Source organism: Phalangium opilio, unplaced genomic scaffold (assembly GCF_054372755.1).
Source record: "Phalangium opilio isolate 3A_F unplaced genomic scaffold, DU_Popi_V2 ptg000002l_1, whole genome shotgun sequence".
Taxonomy (NCBI): domain Eukaryota; kingdom Metazoa; phylum Arthropoda; class Arachnida; order Opiliones; family Phalangiidae; genus Phalangium; species Phalangium opilio.
Window position 1 is genome coordinate 12,714,367 of NW_028324144.1, and position 15,621 is coordinate 12,729,987.

General features: G+C 40.5%; 2 protein-coding genes across 2 annotated transcripts; both read right to left on the reverse strand.

Annotated features, from left to right (window-relative positions):
• Positions 1-3,143: 3,143 nt before the first annotated feature.
• LOC149719860 (ATP-binding cassette sub-family C member 1-like) lies at positions 3,144-9,991 on the reverse strand. The gene is made up of 7 exons (XM_089863291.1): positions 9,816-9,991; positions 6,915-7,543; positions 5,451-5,521; positions 4,605-4,804; positions 4,323-4,449; positions 3,381-4,156; positions 3,144-3,311 (listed from the first exon to the last, which is right to left on the reverse strand). The coding sequence occupies exons 1-7, from the start codon at positions 9,929-9,931 to the stop codon at positions 3,200-3,202; spliced, it is 2,031 nt and encodes a 676-aa protein (XP_089719417.1). The 5' UTR covers positions 9,932-9,991; the 3' UTR covers positions 3,144-3,199.
• Positions 9,992-10,058: 67 nt separating this feature from the next.
• On the reverse strand, positions 10,059-14,838 carry LOC149719861 (ATP-binding cassette sub-family C member 3-like). Its single transcript, XM_089863361.1, has 12 exons — positions 14,793-14,838; positions 14,381-14,675; positions 13,913-13,988; positions 13,601-13,855; positions 12,673-12,876; positions 12,449-12,532; positions 12,064-12,148; positions 11,794-11,879; positions 11,636-11,726; positions 10,681-11,051; positions 10,383-10,538; positions 10,059-10,262 (listed from the first exon to the last, which is right to left on the reverse strand). Exons 1-12 carry the CDS (start codon positions 14,836-14,838, stop codon positions 10,059-10,061), a joined length of 1,953 nt encoding a protein of 650 aa, XP_089719487.1.
• Positions 14,839-15,621: the final 783 nt, after the last annotated feature.

Genomic DNA, 15,621 nt, shown 5'->3' on the forward strand with positions numbered 1-15,621 from the left:
TTCTGAGAGGAGCTTCCCATTTTGGTTGTTGTTTTGAAAAGTATATCGAAATGCACGGGCCTTGATAGATATAGGAGGCAATGAATGAAATATATCACAATGCATGGGCCTTGATAGATATAGGAGGCAATGAAGGAAATATATCGCATGCACGGGCCTTGGTAGATATAGGAGGCGATGATAATCTCTCACTTTGCACGAGAGGTTTATCTTTAATATTTAAATAAATATAATTATTTTTAATTATTTTAATCTTCAATAATTAACATTAATGATAGTTAAATCGTTTAAAATAAAGTTATACCTGTTATCATCTCAAACTTTGCTAATATTGACGTTTAAAGTGAAGGGTACCCCTCTAGCCCGCTTTCTTCAAATTTTGGGGTCTTTATACGATTCGTTTCCATTGTAATAGTAAGGAAAAAGCGCAATTGCGAAAACCTTTGGTGGCGATCCCACCTTAGGGAGGCTAGACGTTTCTCGTAACCCTAGCTGACCGCCGCGTATATCCTAAAACCGAACGATGATAATGGAGTAGAAGCCAATGATACAGATTGGTGTCTATGTTGAATAGACGGAAGACCAGTGGATGGTGGTGTTAGAAGCCAGGGATACAGACTGGTGTCCGTGTGGGATGGACGATGACCAAAAGATGGTGGTGATTAGAAGCCAGTAAGAACAGACTGGTGTCCGTGTGGGATGGACAAAGACCAGCAAATGGTGGTGTGAGAACTCAAGTAGAGGAGCCATTTCCGTGACTGTGAAAGCAGTTCGGAAATGGCGAACACGTTTGCTCCGATACGCAAACTGCGAACGCGGTCACGTGGGTGTAACAACGGACAGACAGACACACAGACAGTTACGGTCGTTACAGTACCTCTCCTGGACTACGTCACACGGAGAGGTAAAAATAATTGAAAAATTAACAAAATACGGGGATGCATCGAGGTTTAAATCATGTTGTTAAAATGTTCAGAAAGTTTAATTCGAAACAGAGATTTGTTGGTAATGGCAGTAATGCTAGGGGGCAAGGAGTTCCAGTCATTAATTACAGTATTAGAAACATGGGTCTGCCGAAAGGTGGTTAGGGCTCGTGGTTTGACCTATTTTTGAGAGTGACCACGGGTATTTGCGATCGTATTTCTGGTGAAAAAGAGGGAGAAGTCAATGTCGAGGTGACCGTTGATAAGGTTATGGACAAGGCATAAGTTGTTACTTTTATGTCGTAGGTGGACCGGGTCAATATTAAGTAAAGAGAGGCGTTGGGATGCTGGAGAGGAACTGTGTTTGTTGGGAAGCTTAGTGTAAGCGTTTTGTGCCCTTTGTAAGGCGTTAAGATCCAATTTAAGAGACCAAATTGGGGAGCAAAAATCGAATATGGGGAGCACCAGAGATTTGTATAATGTTTTGATAAGGGGTAAGGACCGGAAATTTAGGTTGCGGCGGATCATACCCGTGATGCTACGCACGCGCTTGACGACTTTTGAACACTGGGTTGACATTTTGAGAAGGGAGTCTATTAGGATGCCTAGATCGCGTTCGCAAAGAGACTTAGTTAAGGGAGCCGAATTAATCGAGTTATCGAAAGAGGGGTTCCTGCGGCCAAGGTGAGTATCTTACACTTGCCAATATTAAAACTGAGCCCATGAGATGAGCCCCACCTAACGATAGCATCAAGGTTAGCCTGGAGGGCATCGCTCATGTCAATGGGCGGGGCTTCACCTTTCCCCACTCGGTCTATATCCCACTCTAGGAGAAACCAAAGTGGTATCAGAAGTAACTAATAAGTGGCAAAAGTGCCTTGTTACATGCATAAGGCAAGTAAATAATAATAACAACTTAAAAATGTACTACAATAGTAATTTTAGTACAAAGAAAAAAAAACCAGAAACATCAATTATATATATTCTTAACTTCAAAACTTAATTCCACTAAATCGGGAGTTATATCATGAATTTATATAAATACTACGTATTATGGATTTCCAACTCTTACCTTCCACAAGGCATTTCTCTCTGGCGCCCGTTGTGGAGAGAAAGCAGACAGTTTGATTCCTCTTCCGCTCCTCTCTGCCCTCTAAATTGGGACGGAAGTTGGTTTTAATTTTGGCGCGAAATGCCAAATTGGCGGGCACTAAATGCATACGGTTTGCTACAAACCATTTATGCATACCGTCCATAACCTTAGCATGGTAGTCGGACGCGTCCGTTCATCTGTGTGCCAGAGTGCGAATAAGAAATAGCAATGTTTTTAGTAGAAACAGTAGGATTGCAATATTAAAGATACCATAACATATGGATTTGAAAGTTTGGAAGAAATATCCTGAATTTTCACCAATTTATATCGTCAAGTATAATAGTTAGAAAAACTGGAATCACCCTACTTCTAAGTTTACACTGCTAATTGAAGGTGCATAGTTTCGAAATTTATTAAGTATTATTATAAATGACATATGCTTGTTTGTCGTCTGTGAGTGTCAAAATGATTATTTTCCTTTTTATCCCGCTTAATAGTTAGCATTTAGCGTTTCGATACTTCCTAGTTTGCTGTTATGCGTATTAGTATTTTGGTTGCTTTCAAATCGTTTGAAATTGGCCAACCGTATTATTATTACGCATCTGTGCAAACCTTTTGAAGAGGCCCTGTATGCAGCAAACCGTATGCATTTAGTGGCGGCCCTTAAGGGGCGGACCACGTTTTGAAGCAGACGCCGCATGTACCACTACTTCCTTTTTCCCACGTGACCTAAGTTCTCAGGCTGGACTCAATTTGGCTTAGGTCCAGCGCGTCACATCCACCGGTGTCGCACATATTTGGTGGCCGCCTTTTCGGCCAAGTTGGAAATCCATAATACGTAGTACTATGGATATGGATGGCTGAAGTATCTTTCATTCTGTAAAAAACATACCATAATGGCGCACAGGGTGGATATTAGAACTAATTGCCTAGTGCTTATATTTTTGATCCGGGACAAAATCTTTATAAAATCATCCCAAATCGAGTCAAGTCACTCAAGTGTTCATAATTATGTATTTTTTTAAATAGTTTTATCGACGAGAATACCACAAGTGTAAGACGTAAAGAGAAAGATGTAAAAATAATAATAGTAAAACAAGTGAAAGAGGTTAGGCCTTATTCAAAAGACTACGAACTATTTGTAAATAACTTTGAATGAAACAGTGAATATAATAAAAGTGATCTAGAGTACGTTGGCATCTTTGGCCAAATCATAAAACATAGATTGATCATTCTTCAAGAGAGCAGGTGGAGAGTCGAATTCCGTAATTCGGCCTTGATCGAGAACCATTACCCTATGAAGAGTTAAAAGACGAATTAGAGAATCACTCGATTAAGCCAGTTTAATATGTTGGTAAACTAACTTGTCGTAGTCCAAGATGGTGTTTATTCTGTGTGCGATGGTGATAATGGTAGAGTTGGTGAATTCCTTCTTGATGGTCTCCTGAATGAGATCGTCGGTGTCCATGTCGACCGAGGCCGTGGCTTCGTCCAAGATCAGAATCTTGGTGTTCCTCAACAAAGTACGTGCCAAGCAGACCAACTGACGCTGTCCGACGCTCAGATTCTGTCCTCCTTCGGCCACGGGGTGATCCAGTCCCTGCTCGAGTGACGTCACGAAGGACTTCAGGTGCGAGTGTTCAAGGGCGGCCCACAGTCGCTGGTCATCGTTTTGTCCAAAAGGATCCAGGTTGAGTCTAAGTGTGCCCGAGAAGAGGACGGGCTCTTGGGGGATGATGGTCAGTCGCGATCTCAAATCGGACAAGCCCAATCCCTCCACTTCCACTCCGTCTATGACGATCTGACCGCGCACCCCCTCATTGAGACGGAAGAGCGCCAGCGCCAGCGTCAGCGACGATTTTCCGGCGCCAGTCCGGCCCACTACTCCCACCTTCTCCTGGGCCTCAATCCTGACATCTATGTTCTTCAAGACCAAATCCAAGCCTTCTCTATATCTGGTGCTGTAGTCGCGAAATATGATTTCTCCTCGTTGAGGATAAGCGGATGGCGGTTGCGATTCTGGTTTCTCCCACTCAGCTTCTGGCTGCAAATAGCAGTACTCGTCAACCCTTTCTACGGAGACGGTATTCGTTTCCAAACCAGTAAATGAAGTGATAAAGACTTTGATCATTTGTAGAAGCTATAAGATCAATAATAATATTGGTACTTAATTGTAGGAGGTAAATAATCACTTAGCATGAAAGATGTTTAAGTTATCGTTCTCAGAAATAAGTGCTAAACACATATTCGAGGACGACAGGGATATTGGTTCTAGAAGAGAAGTCGATTTACTTGTTTGCACTTACATAATCAGCATTAGCCAAAATCATTCCCACAAAATCGGTTGACATAGTCTCTTTGTTCAAAATAACGAAAAAAGCGGTACAAAACATCAAACAATTGCCTAAGAGATTGTAACGTATTGCTAGCCATCTGAAAAGGAAGAACGTATTTTATTAACCACTAAAAGAAAGTGTAGTTGAAATTAGGCTTGGAAGGTCTGCTTTCATTTGCATCTAGGCCTACGTTTCATTTTCAGTTTGCATAATTCGAAATTCGACAAAGCATAGTCAGTGCGAGAGATATACCTTTGTGCCATGCTCATCATGTAATTAGCGGCAGTGCTTTCGTCGATCAGTTTCAGAAACTGTCCTTCGAAGTGCCCTCTGTCGTCACAGGCCCTGATGACAGCGCTGCCAGCCACTGATCCTCCCACGTGCGAAAACAAGAACGAATTTCTCAAGCCAGCTATACGCTTCAATTGGCGATTGCTCGTCATGAAGAAACGCTACAAGAACACACGTAATCTTGAGACGAAATCAAAAAGTATTGTTCAAAGACCTCGCATGAATGTTCAGGCGGTTAGATCTGGCTCATATTTTCATATAATATATCGCATTATCGCTTATAACTAGCTGCTTTTTACTCGTGCGGGGGAGAATCCCCCTCGCGCGAGTATTAATCCCGGTTTTCAAGGTCTCTCTAGCATAGCTTTGGCAATGCAAGGCGACAGGAACACCGTCTGTTTGGGGCTTTTCATCCCCATCACTCCGATTTCGAGTTTTTTAAGTAAACACTTATTTGGTGACTCCACCAGAACGAACTCTAGTTGAAGACACAAAAAAGGATAAATAGACTCCGCCTCCTCCCAAACCGGCGATGGTGCGGTGGTTTAGTGATGGTGGCGCACGAAGGTGCGGTGGTTTAAGGATGGTGCTAGGGAATAACTTTCATTCTGAAGACTTACGCTGTCTGCTACGTGTTCTACTGTAAAGTTAATATTTATTTCGCTCAAAACTGAAGGTATGGCGTCTAGTAAAGAAATTTTCACCTCATGCTTGCTTTTTTAGCCCCTATTTTTCACTTTTTTATTATCATACATATCCCGCACGAGTGTCCTTTCTGCTGTGGCAGCTTGTTGTTTTTCATCCTACTTCCGAAAGAAGCGTTTCACTTTGGCCAAGTTTAACCGTGAATGTCCGTTCCGGATAATATGCTCTGGTCACTTCATTATACAACAAGATTTTTAGCCACATCGTAATATACGATGAGGCTCTTTGTTTGACCCGAGCCGTAGTAGTAGTAGTAGTGGCCGGGGTTGTCGCTTTCGTTATCGTTAGATTTTAGCTTAAAAGGAACTCGATAGTTCCTCAACCCACTAATAGGGATAGCTGAGCTCAGTTAGAGCTTTCATTTGAATTAAAAAATTTTCACATCGCACCCGAGATTTGAACCCGGGTTGCTGGCGCAGCAGCAAGACACGCTACCACTGAGCCATAGATACTAGACAGAACACTCGAGTTTTCATCCCGTAGTTTTTCTCTAAAGTGTCGGGTATCAGGGAAGGGTACCTCTCTATCTGTGGGGTCGGATACTTATTGAATTTTTATCTGTGGGGTCGGAAACTTCTGATTATTTTAGGGTCTTTGAATTTTTTCTTTTTATTTGTGTGCTAGTTAAATAGATAACGATGTGGCTGCTATTACGAGCCCTAGGGTCCACTTGTTGAAGTTTCTTTTTAATGAATTAACGTGACGTCTCGCTCCTTGCCTCTTTGCCGAGGTAGGTGTGTATGAGAGATATATCGGGCTGTGCCGTTTTAGTTACCTTCCCTCTTTGACTCTCCTTCTTATACGCACTCACTCTCCTAGCACTGGTGCCCGGCCCGTTTGGGATGGTGGCGGATACATTGTTTTCAGAATAGGAGGATTGATACCATTTACATCAGGAGGCCAGGCTACTTGGTGAACAAACTGCATTGCCAAGTAACCTGGCCTCCTGGTGTAAATGGTGTGAATCTTCCTAGTCTGAAAACTACATATATGTGTAACTTCTCATAACATTATTTTGAATATTATTTAATTGGGTTCACTCCTGTAAACCAAGCGTTTAAACGATAAATTTTAGAGAATATAGGCCTTGACGGCGGAGGCTGACAGGCCTGCTTCAGTGCCGACTAGCCCGTGTCCGCAGATGGAGACTTTACCTCAATCCACCATCCGTCACCAACTGTACTAATTTCAACTACTTTCGTGGTTACCCTAGCCCTTATAAATCACATCTGCCGAAATAATAACGTCTGCTTCGAGGAGTACATATTTTACTAATCTCGTCACAGAAGTAGGATAAGGGACTAGAATTAAAGAGCTCTAACAGTGGTAATAGATCTTGGCATTAGTGAACAAATTTGAGGATTTTATGCCACTTCCATCGCGCCTACACTAGAGAGAAAAAGTTTGGTCGAGTCCCAAAAAAATTTCCTACCCCTTTCCCCTCAACCTTAAGCCGCGGAACACAGATGCGGGTGCTTGAATCTAGTTTTGGAGGGAAAATTCAGTAACCGCTACCTGAGGGCCAAACGTTGGTGTGTTATCAAGAATATTCTATTCTGCAATTACCCTGCTCGAAGAGAAGTATTGTATACTTGAGATGTAATGCGAATGGATTTAAAGTTTCATTCTTCTCAACGCAAGGCTCTCTCGTAAGACAAATGAAATACGATTTTCTTACGTACATGAGCAAAACATTCAAGGTCGAGTTATACTGAGTAATTGCTTGTAAGAAAGAGGAAAATCGAGTAACTACCTGAAGTAAAACGTATCCAAATGTAACAGCAACGCAGGGAATTATGAATAATGGTAAAAATATTGCATGGCCCAATGTCAAAAGAATAACAAATATTAATCCGACAGCGGTCAGTCTTAACACTGGAGATAGTTGCTGGTCCAAGGCGTCGATATCTTGGGAGAAACGATTCAGTATCCTTCCAATGGGAGTGGTGTCGAAGAAGGACATGGGAGAACGAAATACGCTATCGAGCATTTTACCGTGTAGAAAGTTTGCCGCTCGTAGACAGCGAAAGATGTTTGTGATTGTGTGGACCGATACCATAATGGAGAAGCTTAGACTTAGAACTACAAAGACCGCAACACGGGTTATTTTCAAGTCTGGGTTCGCTTGAAAATCTTCTTTGGAGTCCGTGCACCACAGCGACAACCAGTATACACTCGCCAAATTAAAGCATACACTAATGATGATAGCACCAGTGATGATAGCACACCATATAATCCCATAGGCTTTAAAGTATTTTTTAAATTGTGACAGGGATATCTGCAATGTGATAAACCATATCACAAGAAGAAATGACTGGAGAACATGTTAGTTATGAAGAAATGAATAAAAATGACTGCGTCTCCAGACACCCTTTTTCTATTAAACAGTATGTATGTACATACGTTTCCTTCGTCGAGCGTCTCTTTAGTCATCAATTTCGCCTCATCCGAAAGCGATACTTTTCCTTTGGATGCAATATGAAATCTTTCCACTACAGTAAACGGGTTAAAACCAGAGCAATCTATGCAAAAAGTACAAACATTTACATTGAGGCGTAAGGCGGGAGTCGACTTTGTGTTGCTCAAATTTTAAATGGTACTGGGGTTTTGGATCTTAATTAGTGTTTTAGTGGGGTGTACCTTGTATCAGCAGTTTCCAAAAGAGAATTTCCCGAAATAGCAACCGCGCTTTCAAAAAACAGCAGCGTTGTTCAAAACTGCTGTTTTAGAAATAGCAGCCGCTGTTTTGGGAAATAGTAGTGTTAAGGCAAGCGCACACCTAACGTCATCGGACGAACCGCACGCATCGGATAATTTTCTTCGACTGCGCACACTAAATTCGGAGCATTCGGATTTCCGTAATTCCGACCCGCGTATGAGCAATTGAGCATACGCAGAGGAAATGCTCGGGAATTTTCAAAAGGCGCGAAATTTCAAACTAGGCTTAATGTAGTGGGTAGTAGTGTGTTTATTTTATTATTTTCTTTATTGATTTAGAAAAATGAGAATTTTTTTCTCATTTCCCCGTATTAAATCACTTAGCGGAATAACTTTTCAACTTTTAAAGTAGTATTATTTTAGAGTTTTCTTGGAATAATGTTGTAAACCTAGCAAATTTGCCTAATCATAAAAGAGCGCCATTTTTTGCTTTATCTACATATAATCTCAGCATTCGGAGAGCGATTTTTTGTCTTAGCTCCGTACGGACAGAAGTCCATTGAATTTGCCTAGGAAGTGAACAATTACAATGGCAGGAATAGCGTACGTCTCTGCTGGGATAAAAACTCCTTCTAGCTCCATGGATAGGGGGTTAAATTTTTCCCCCTTTCCTAACACAATAAGAAATCTCGAGCTCCTCTCTAGGAAGTCTTTCTTGGCGTGAGCGGGGCGTGACTTCTTCAGCCCATGAACGCTGGATCTCTAAATGGTAGATTGTTTGCTTTATCAAAAATTAAAAAAAGGAACGGTCACGGCTGAATGTTTGGCTATGTTTGACTGGTCTTTTAATTAGTAGAAGAATCGATTAAAAATCACTTGATTTCCTACTTCACCCTCAATTTATATAGTTTTTTTTCAATAGGTTTATGAAGAGTCATAAAAAAACTGAATGACCTTGACTGTTCCAAAATTCATACCCTCATCCCTTCTCCTATGCTAAAGAGGGCTCGGTTTTACAGTGTAAGGGGGCGTTCTCCACATGTCAAATTTTATGTGGGGAAATATCCAGTTTGTTAAGGAAAATATTTTCACCATATATGTGAACGAGATGGCGCTTATTTTGCCGTTGTGACAGGAGCCTTCCTTAAATTATCGTTGATATTTTAGGGGTCAGTCATAAAATTTTTATGATAGTGAAAAGTTTCATCCAATTAACGTAAATGTTTTTGGGGCTATTCACATTTTATTGAATCTTTCGGTTAGATTATATTGATGACAACAAAATAAATTATTTCAATTAAAATAATTCAGTAAGAGTAATATATACGTAATCCGTGACCTTGGCCCAAATACTTAAGCAGTCGACAGGGTCACAGGGTTGAAATTTGTTTATTTTACGGTAATATAAGCGCCCCCAAGCGTAAAAGCACGGCGAACTAAATTGGCTAAAAAAATATTCTCGCTTCGCGACACGCATGGGCCTAGTTCATTTCGGAGGCTCCGGTGCGATACGTCCGGTCCGTCCGATGACGATAGGTGTGCGCTTGCCTTTATTCTAAAGTTTGGAACAATTCTTAGCCCTACAGTTTTCCTACCTGAACCTTACCTCACATAATTTTTACTACTCTAATACTATTGATTTTCAACAAACCTAGCCTAACCTAAACAGACCTAATACTATGGGTGTTCAAAAACCTACACTATTGGGGAGCACTGCAAATTTATGACTTAAACCTATCATCCGATGCTGGACTTGGTTCATAATCATTATATAATATGCACATGTAGATATAGCCTCAGTTTACTCACGACGGTTCTTCTTTATTATCGTCGCTCATGTGCTGCGCGAAATAATCTCTGGCCATTCCCTGACGACTCATAATTTCGTCATAGGTTCCCCTCTCGATGATTCGTCCGTTGTTCATGAAGAAGATCTCGTCCACTTCTCGGATGAAGCTCAAGTTGTGCGTCACCAAAACTCTCGTCTGTTTGAGGAAGAATTGTTCAAGCAACAAAAATATTACATAAACAGGCTACTTAAAGGATGAGAGATCAAGGGTCATGTGCGTTTACTATGTTAGTCATTGGCTTCCTACGCTTTAAAAAATTGTAATTAACCAATAGAGAAACTGCCGGTTGAAATTTTCCTTTCTGATCAGCTATTGACAAAGACCTTGAATCGTTTGTAACAAGTTTACGCTTTAAAGCGATTGTCAGAACATTATTCTTGTCGCCTTGTTCAAAGATTACCACAAACTTAAACGAGGTGTCATAATCCATTTTAGATTAATGCACAAATGTTAAGGTAAATTGCTTTCAACCTATATTATTTTCGGAAATCTCACTCTTTGCTATATAAGACCATAGGCTTTTCACTTTATTATGAAGTAATCCATTTGCTCCAATGACTTCGTCGAAGAGATGCTTGGCCACGTGCGAGTCAACTGAACCCAATGGGTCATCCAAGAGATAGACATCAACGTTTCGATAAATTTCTCTGGCCACGTTGACCCTTTGTTTTTGACCGCCACTCTAATTTATACCCTAAACAGCATGTAAATTAGTGCAGTGTTGTGTTTCACGCTTTTAAGGAGGGATCCTCATCTTCCCGGTTAAAGATCATACACGCTTACAATGGGCATATGTTCACTTTTATATTTCCATTGATACGTACTCTTTCTCCGATCTCCGTCTCGTCGCCAGCTGGAAGCTGGTCGAGATCCGGTTGTAGGGCGCATGCGCGTGTGACGCTCTCGTATCTTTCCTTGTCCATGCGTTCGACGAAGAGTATGTTCTCTCTGAGTGAGGCGTTCTGGATCCAGGGTTGTTGAGTGACGTATCCCACTCTCCCGGCCACTCTCACCTCCCCCTCCACCTTCGGCATCTCAGAAACCAGAGCAGACATGAGGGAAGACTTTCCACAGCCCACCGGACCCACCACGGCCACCAAGGAGCCGCGGGGCACTTTCAAATTTATGCCCCGAAGAGACGCAGGTGCTTCGTCTTCCAAGTTCCAACAAAACATTCCCTTCTCAATCTCAATTGCTGAAATTTTCATAAAAAAAAACATTTATGATTGTATTATTGTATCGATGTTTATGGATTCCTTGCTCGAAATTTGATCGATTTGCTCAAAAATTACAATAACTAGAAAACCTTAAATAATTTGAATTCATAACATGGTTTGACAATTGGCTTTGCTAAAGACACGCGCATTGGTTAAAACACTAAAAGTCGAACCAAGAAGTTATATCAGTATCTCAGAGAGAACGTATAAGATGCCTTTGTATTCGCGCGCCATAGTCCCAGTAACCTTTCAAAATACAAGGGGGGACGTAAAAGGAGGCGCCGGGCTATTTCGCCTCTCCTCAGTCGGAAAATAAGACTGTAATTTTCGTCACTCGCGTCGTCGCACTGACGTGAGTTTTCAAGAACCAATGAGATGCTGGTTGTCATTTAGAGACGGGGATTAACTCCGGAGTCCGGACCTACGTTTGGACTGGAGATAAAGCTGGAAATCTGGCGAATTTATACCTTCTCTCTGAGATACTAGATATAACTTCTTGGTCGAACGTAAATCTGTTTGACGTTAAATTTGCCTGAGCTTCTCGTTCAGTCATGTTACTTACCATTTTCTGTGTTGCTTGCCATATGTTCCACATAATCCTTTATATCATCACGACTCAACAAGTTTCCAATTCTTTTCACTGAGACGTGCGTCTGTAGTGAACACTTTTTACTATATTGGTGTCATTTAAGCTTTCATTAAAGAGAGGGTCAACAGTACAATCTTATCTGAGTATTTTTCTAAAAACAAAAGCTCTTTGCAAACGCAAAGAATAGCGTCCAAGAAAATACTGTCACTGTGGAAAGCTGTCCGGTAGAATTAGTTCAAATTATGCATGACGTCAGGGGTGATGGTTTTTAAACCTCTTCCCCTTTAAGGTCAAGAAAGTGACCCTAAAGATTCCAAGTAGAAGAAATCTAGTTATATTTACATTTAGAGATAAGATTCCTCTCGAGACCTTCCCTTCAATCTGATTGACACTGTTCTTACCAAAACTAAAGTGTTTAGTGTTTCCGAAAAAGAAAGCATTGACACCATTAATAACCGTGCCAACTGCCAGGAGACGAAGGCTTTCCTCATGGTAAGAACGTTCTCGTCGTCAATTAGTACACACGGCGAAACACGGGGAAGTTATCTGAATATTTAGATAGAATATATGTAGGCACTAAAATTAATATGGAAGTAAAAAGTAAGCTTTGGAGTTAGTTAAAAGAACCAGATGAACAACAGATTTTGTTTTGAATGGACCACTGGCACGGTAACGGCAAAAAATATTTAGTCCGTCTACCTTTGTTCTCACTCCATCTCTACTTACGTTTCTGGAGCTTCTCGCGCAACTCAATTTCGCGACGACGGAAACTCAACTGGTACTCACTATGGCATATCCCGGAAAGCCATATACGACATCAGTGACGCATTCAAATTCTGATTCTCCTTCGTGGACCTGTGTTACGCTGTACTAGACCGTAAAAATTAACAGCAATATATTGTCGAGTTTCCGTCGTGTTTGCTGAAGAGGGAATCTAGATTAACAACGATGGACAAGGATACACCGCGCTCTCTAATTCTTTGTAATACACTTAATATTTACGTTCGTACCAAAACCGGTATAGCACATGTTATAAACATGTTTGTTCCTTGGAAGAGGGCTTGTTTCTTCATGAGTGCAATTTCTTCTCTCCTTATTTGAAGAACGCTGTTTTGAAACGATCTTTCCCAGGCGTACAGCTTTAAGACGCGGATTCCGTTCAGGATTTCACTCATCATTTTCATCCTCTTGTCCTTGAGTTTCATTAGCTCAACCTATTTGTGATATATTGTATAAGTTATCTTTATAACATATATCTTGTACTATCCCCTTTGTACTACTGAACCCTATGGTAGAGGGCAGCGCCCTCTAAAATAAAGTTTCAGTTTGTTACTAGCACTCGAGCGTGAGAGTCGATTCATTTTCGCCCTCTTAGATATAATAGATAACACTATTAAACGAACGGGAGAACTCCCCCGGTGGCGATATTGTATTATAAGTTAATGTTTAACGCACCATTTCTTCCATTTTCAAGAATGAGAATACGATCTACTCTCTGGTAATTTTATATAATACAGCATAAACCAGGGTTGCGAAAGTAGAGCTTCAATTGTAGCAATAGGTTGCGGGCCTTGCCCTTAATACTTAAAACTAATAACTGTGTACTTCTAAACGTTAGTACCTTTATCTCGTTTACGAATTCAATCAATAGACCTAAAAATAAAATAAACAAGCTGGCCATATATATACGCCCGTTAAGGGGCAGATTGAAAATGAAGCAAGCGCCATCTAGTGAACAGAAATACAAACTCAAAGGTGACATTTTTTCATTGGCTGAAAACATTCTGACACTAAAATTCTGCCTCTGCGCATTTCTAAGCGAACCAATAAGATCACCCCTCAGTCGTGAAAGCCCGGTTTAGAAACTCGTAAGGCCGTTGTAAATTTTGAATGAATTTATTTTTAGGTGTATTGATGTATATATTGGATAAATTTTACCTGAAACTCTTTGTATTTCTTGGTGCTGATATAGTTAAGTGGAAGAAGAACAACAATAGGTACGATTCCAGCAAAGGCTGAATAACCTAATTCTTGATAGAGAAAGGCGAAGCACAGTACTGTTTGTACCAGGACCGACCACAAAAGACTCAGCTGCAACGACAGAACCTGGAATCTGTTCGTGTCGACGTACATCGTGTTCAGTATTTCGCCCATTGTCAAGTCACGTCGATCGCTGCTCGTCAAGCGAAATGTCTACTTTGACGAATATCACTAATGAATTATAGCGTTTCATAAATAATACGAACTTACTTTTTTGTAGAGAACGTGCATGGTGGCCGATTTAAGTCTCAGTCCTAGTTTCGTGTGGAAAACGGCGCTGCCTTTTCTTGCAACAAAGATTGTGCAAGACCGGCCAAACCGTAAAGGCAAGCGTAGAAAATCCCCTTCCACAAAGGATCTTCGCTCGTAGAGTAATCAATAATGGAACTAAAGACAGAAATGAGTTAAATGCTTTACTCGATCTATAATGGGTCGTGGCGCTTTAAGAGCTAATGGAAATTTATTCGTCTTTCGCTAGTTTTAAGCTCATTGCAGTGTTGCCAACACCGTATAAGCTCAACTACTGACGTTCTTTAATTTTAACATTAGGTGACCAATAGAAAAAGGAAGGTTTATGTCTAAGAGTACTGCACATTTCTGACTGTTGCTGGCCTCAATGCAAGAACTGATTAGCCTTAATTCTTGATTTGATATGGCCAAAATATTCAAATTATTTACCCTATCAAGAAGGGGCAGGCAAAAGACACTACGTCGGCCAAAACTTGAAATACCACTCCAGAAATTAAGCAAGGTCCGATTGTCCTCAACAAAGGCCAAGTGATCGACTTTCTTCGATATTTTGTTCTGTTTCGTTCTTTCGAAATTTCCATGTCTTCGCCGTCAATTTTGGTCTTAGCTTGGGGTTTCCAGTGTTTTTCGAAAAGGCGCGAGACAGTCAGCGCTCGCTCTGCGTCATTCAAGTCGTACACTTTCGATGGCTCAAGTTTTTTTATTCCAACCTTTCCACAAGGCGCTACAATTCGTTTAAAAAATTTAAAATAAAAATTTGCAAGTTAGAATTAAACTACAATCAGCTTCGTTGAAATAACTTCTTCAATTATAGGTAATAGCAGAAGAACGTCAGATTTACCTGGTAATCCATGAATAAACGACGCGAGAACAAAAGGATGCATCATCTTCCTTTGATCTCTTCAAGTTAAAAAATAATGCTTTGGTTAGGCCTAATGATATTGTGTTATATTTAGAATATAACAGATTTTTCTTCCATTGAATATGTATTTTTTCCCGTAGTGCTGCGCAGTGTCAGTCAGTGTGTGTAATACGAGGGTAACTACTACTAGAGTGTAAATTACAGACTCAATTACCAGCTCAAAATAATCATCTTTGTCATTCTGGAAAATTTCATAATTTTTATGTTTAAATAATTTAAACAAGTAATGCAAATCAAGATTCCCTTATTGGCTATGCTTGGTAATGATGTTAATTTCTTACTCGGTAACGTAGAACAATACCAATCTAACTCGCTAAGGTATAGCTAAAAATTGGAAAACATTGTCACTAACATGTAAATAGTATTTCATGATGGTGGACCTCAGTGTAATCGTTTCCGTAAGTGTTAAGAGAAACCAAAACATTGTCAGGATTCCTGACAAAACCGGACCTCCCACTCTGCCACAAATAATGAGAAATAACGCCAGGATCTGAAACAAGAAATCTCAGTTTATTTCATCTCGAAAAGAATTTAACAAATTGCCTTACATATGTTCCGAATTGGAGGACGACCGCCAAATTGTCAACAACTTGCAAATCGCCGTGCTAAAATTTGTTTTCCAAATTTTAAGACGCTAATTGCGGCCAGTAACAAAGTCAAGAGCTGTAACGACAAGTTAAGAATTAACAACTATATTTTATGAACATTCTACGAAGTTCGACTGGATTTCGAAAAAATAACACAAGAA

Excerpts from the sequence above, each read along its gene's own strand:
- LOC149719861 (XM_089863361.1), bottom strand. The coding sequence starts at position 14,838 with ATGATGCATCCTTTTGTTCTCGCGTCGTTTATTCATGGATTACCAG. Across the intron at positions 14,676-14,792 it reads GTTTATTCATGGATTACCAG|CGCCTTGTGGAAAGGTTGGA; the intron begins GTAAATCTGACG and ends AACGAATTGTAG. Across the intron at positions 12,877-13,600 it reads AGAAATACAAAGAGTTTCAG|GTTGAGCTAATGAAACTCAA; the intron begins GTAAAATTTATC and ends TATCACAAATAG.
- LOC149719860 (XM_089863291.1), bottom strand. The coding sequence starts at position 9,931 with ATGAACAACGGACGAATCATCGAGAGGGGAACCTATGACGAAATTATG. Across the intron at positions 5,522-6,914 it reads AATACTTCTCTTCGAGCAGG|TGACCAGAGCATATTATCCG; the intron begins GTAATTGCAGAA and ends TGTATAATGAAG. Across the intron at positions 4,450-4,604 it reads ATGATGAGCATGGCACAAAG|ATGGCTAGCAATACGTTACA; the intron begins GTATATCTCTCG and ends CTTCCTTTTCAG.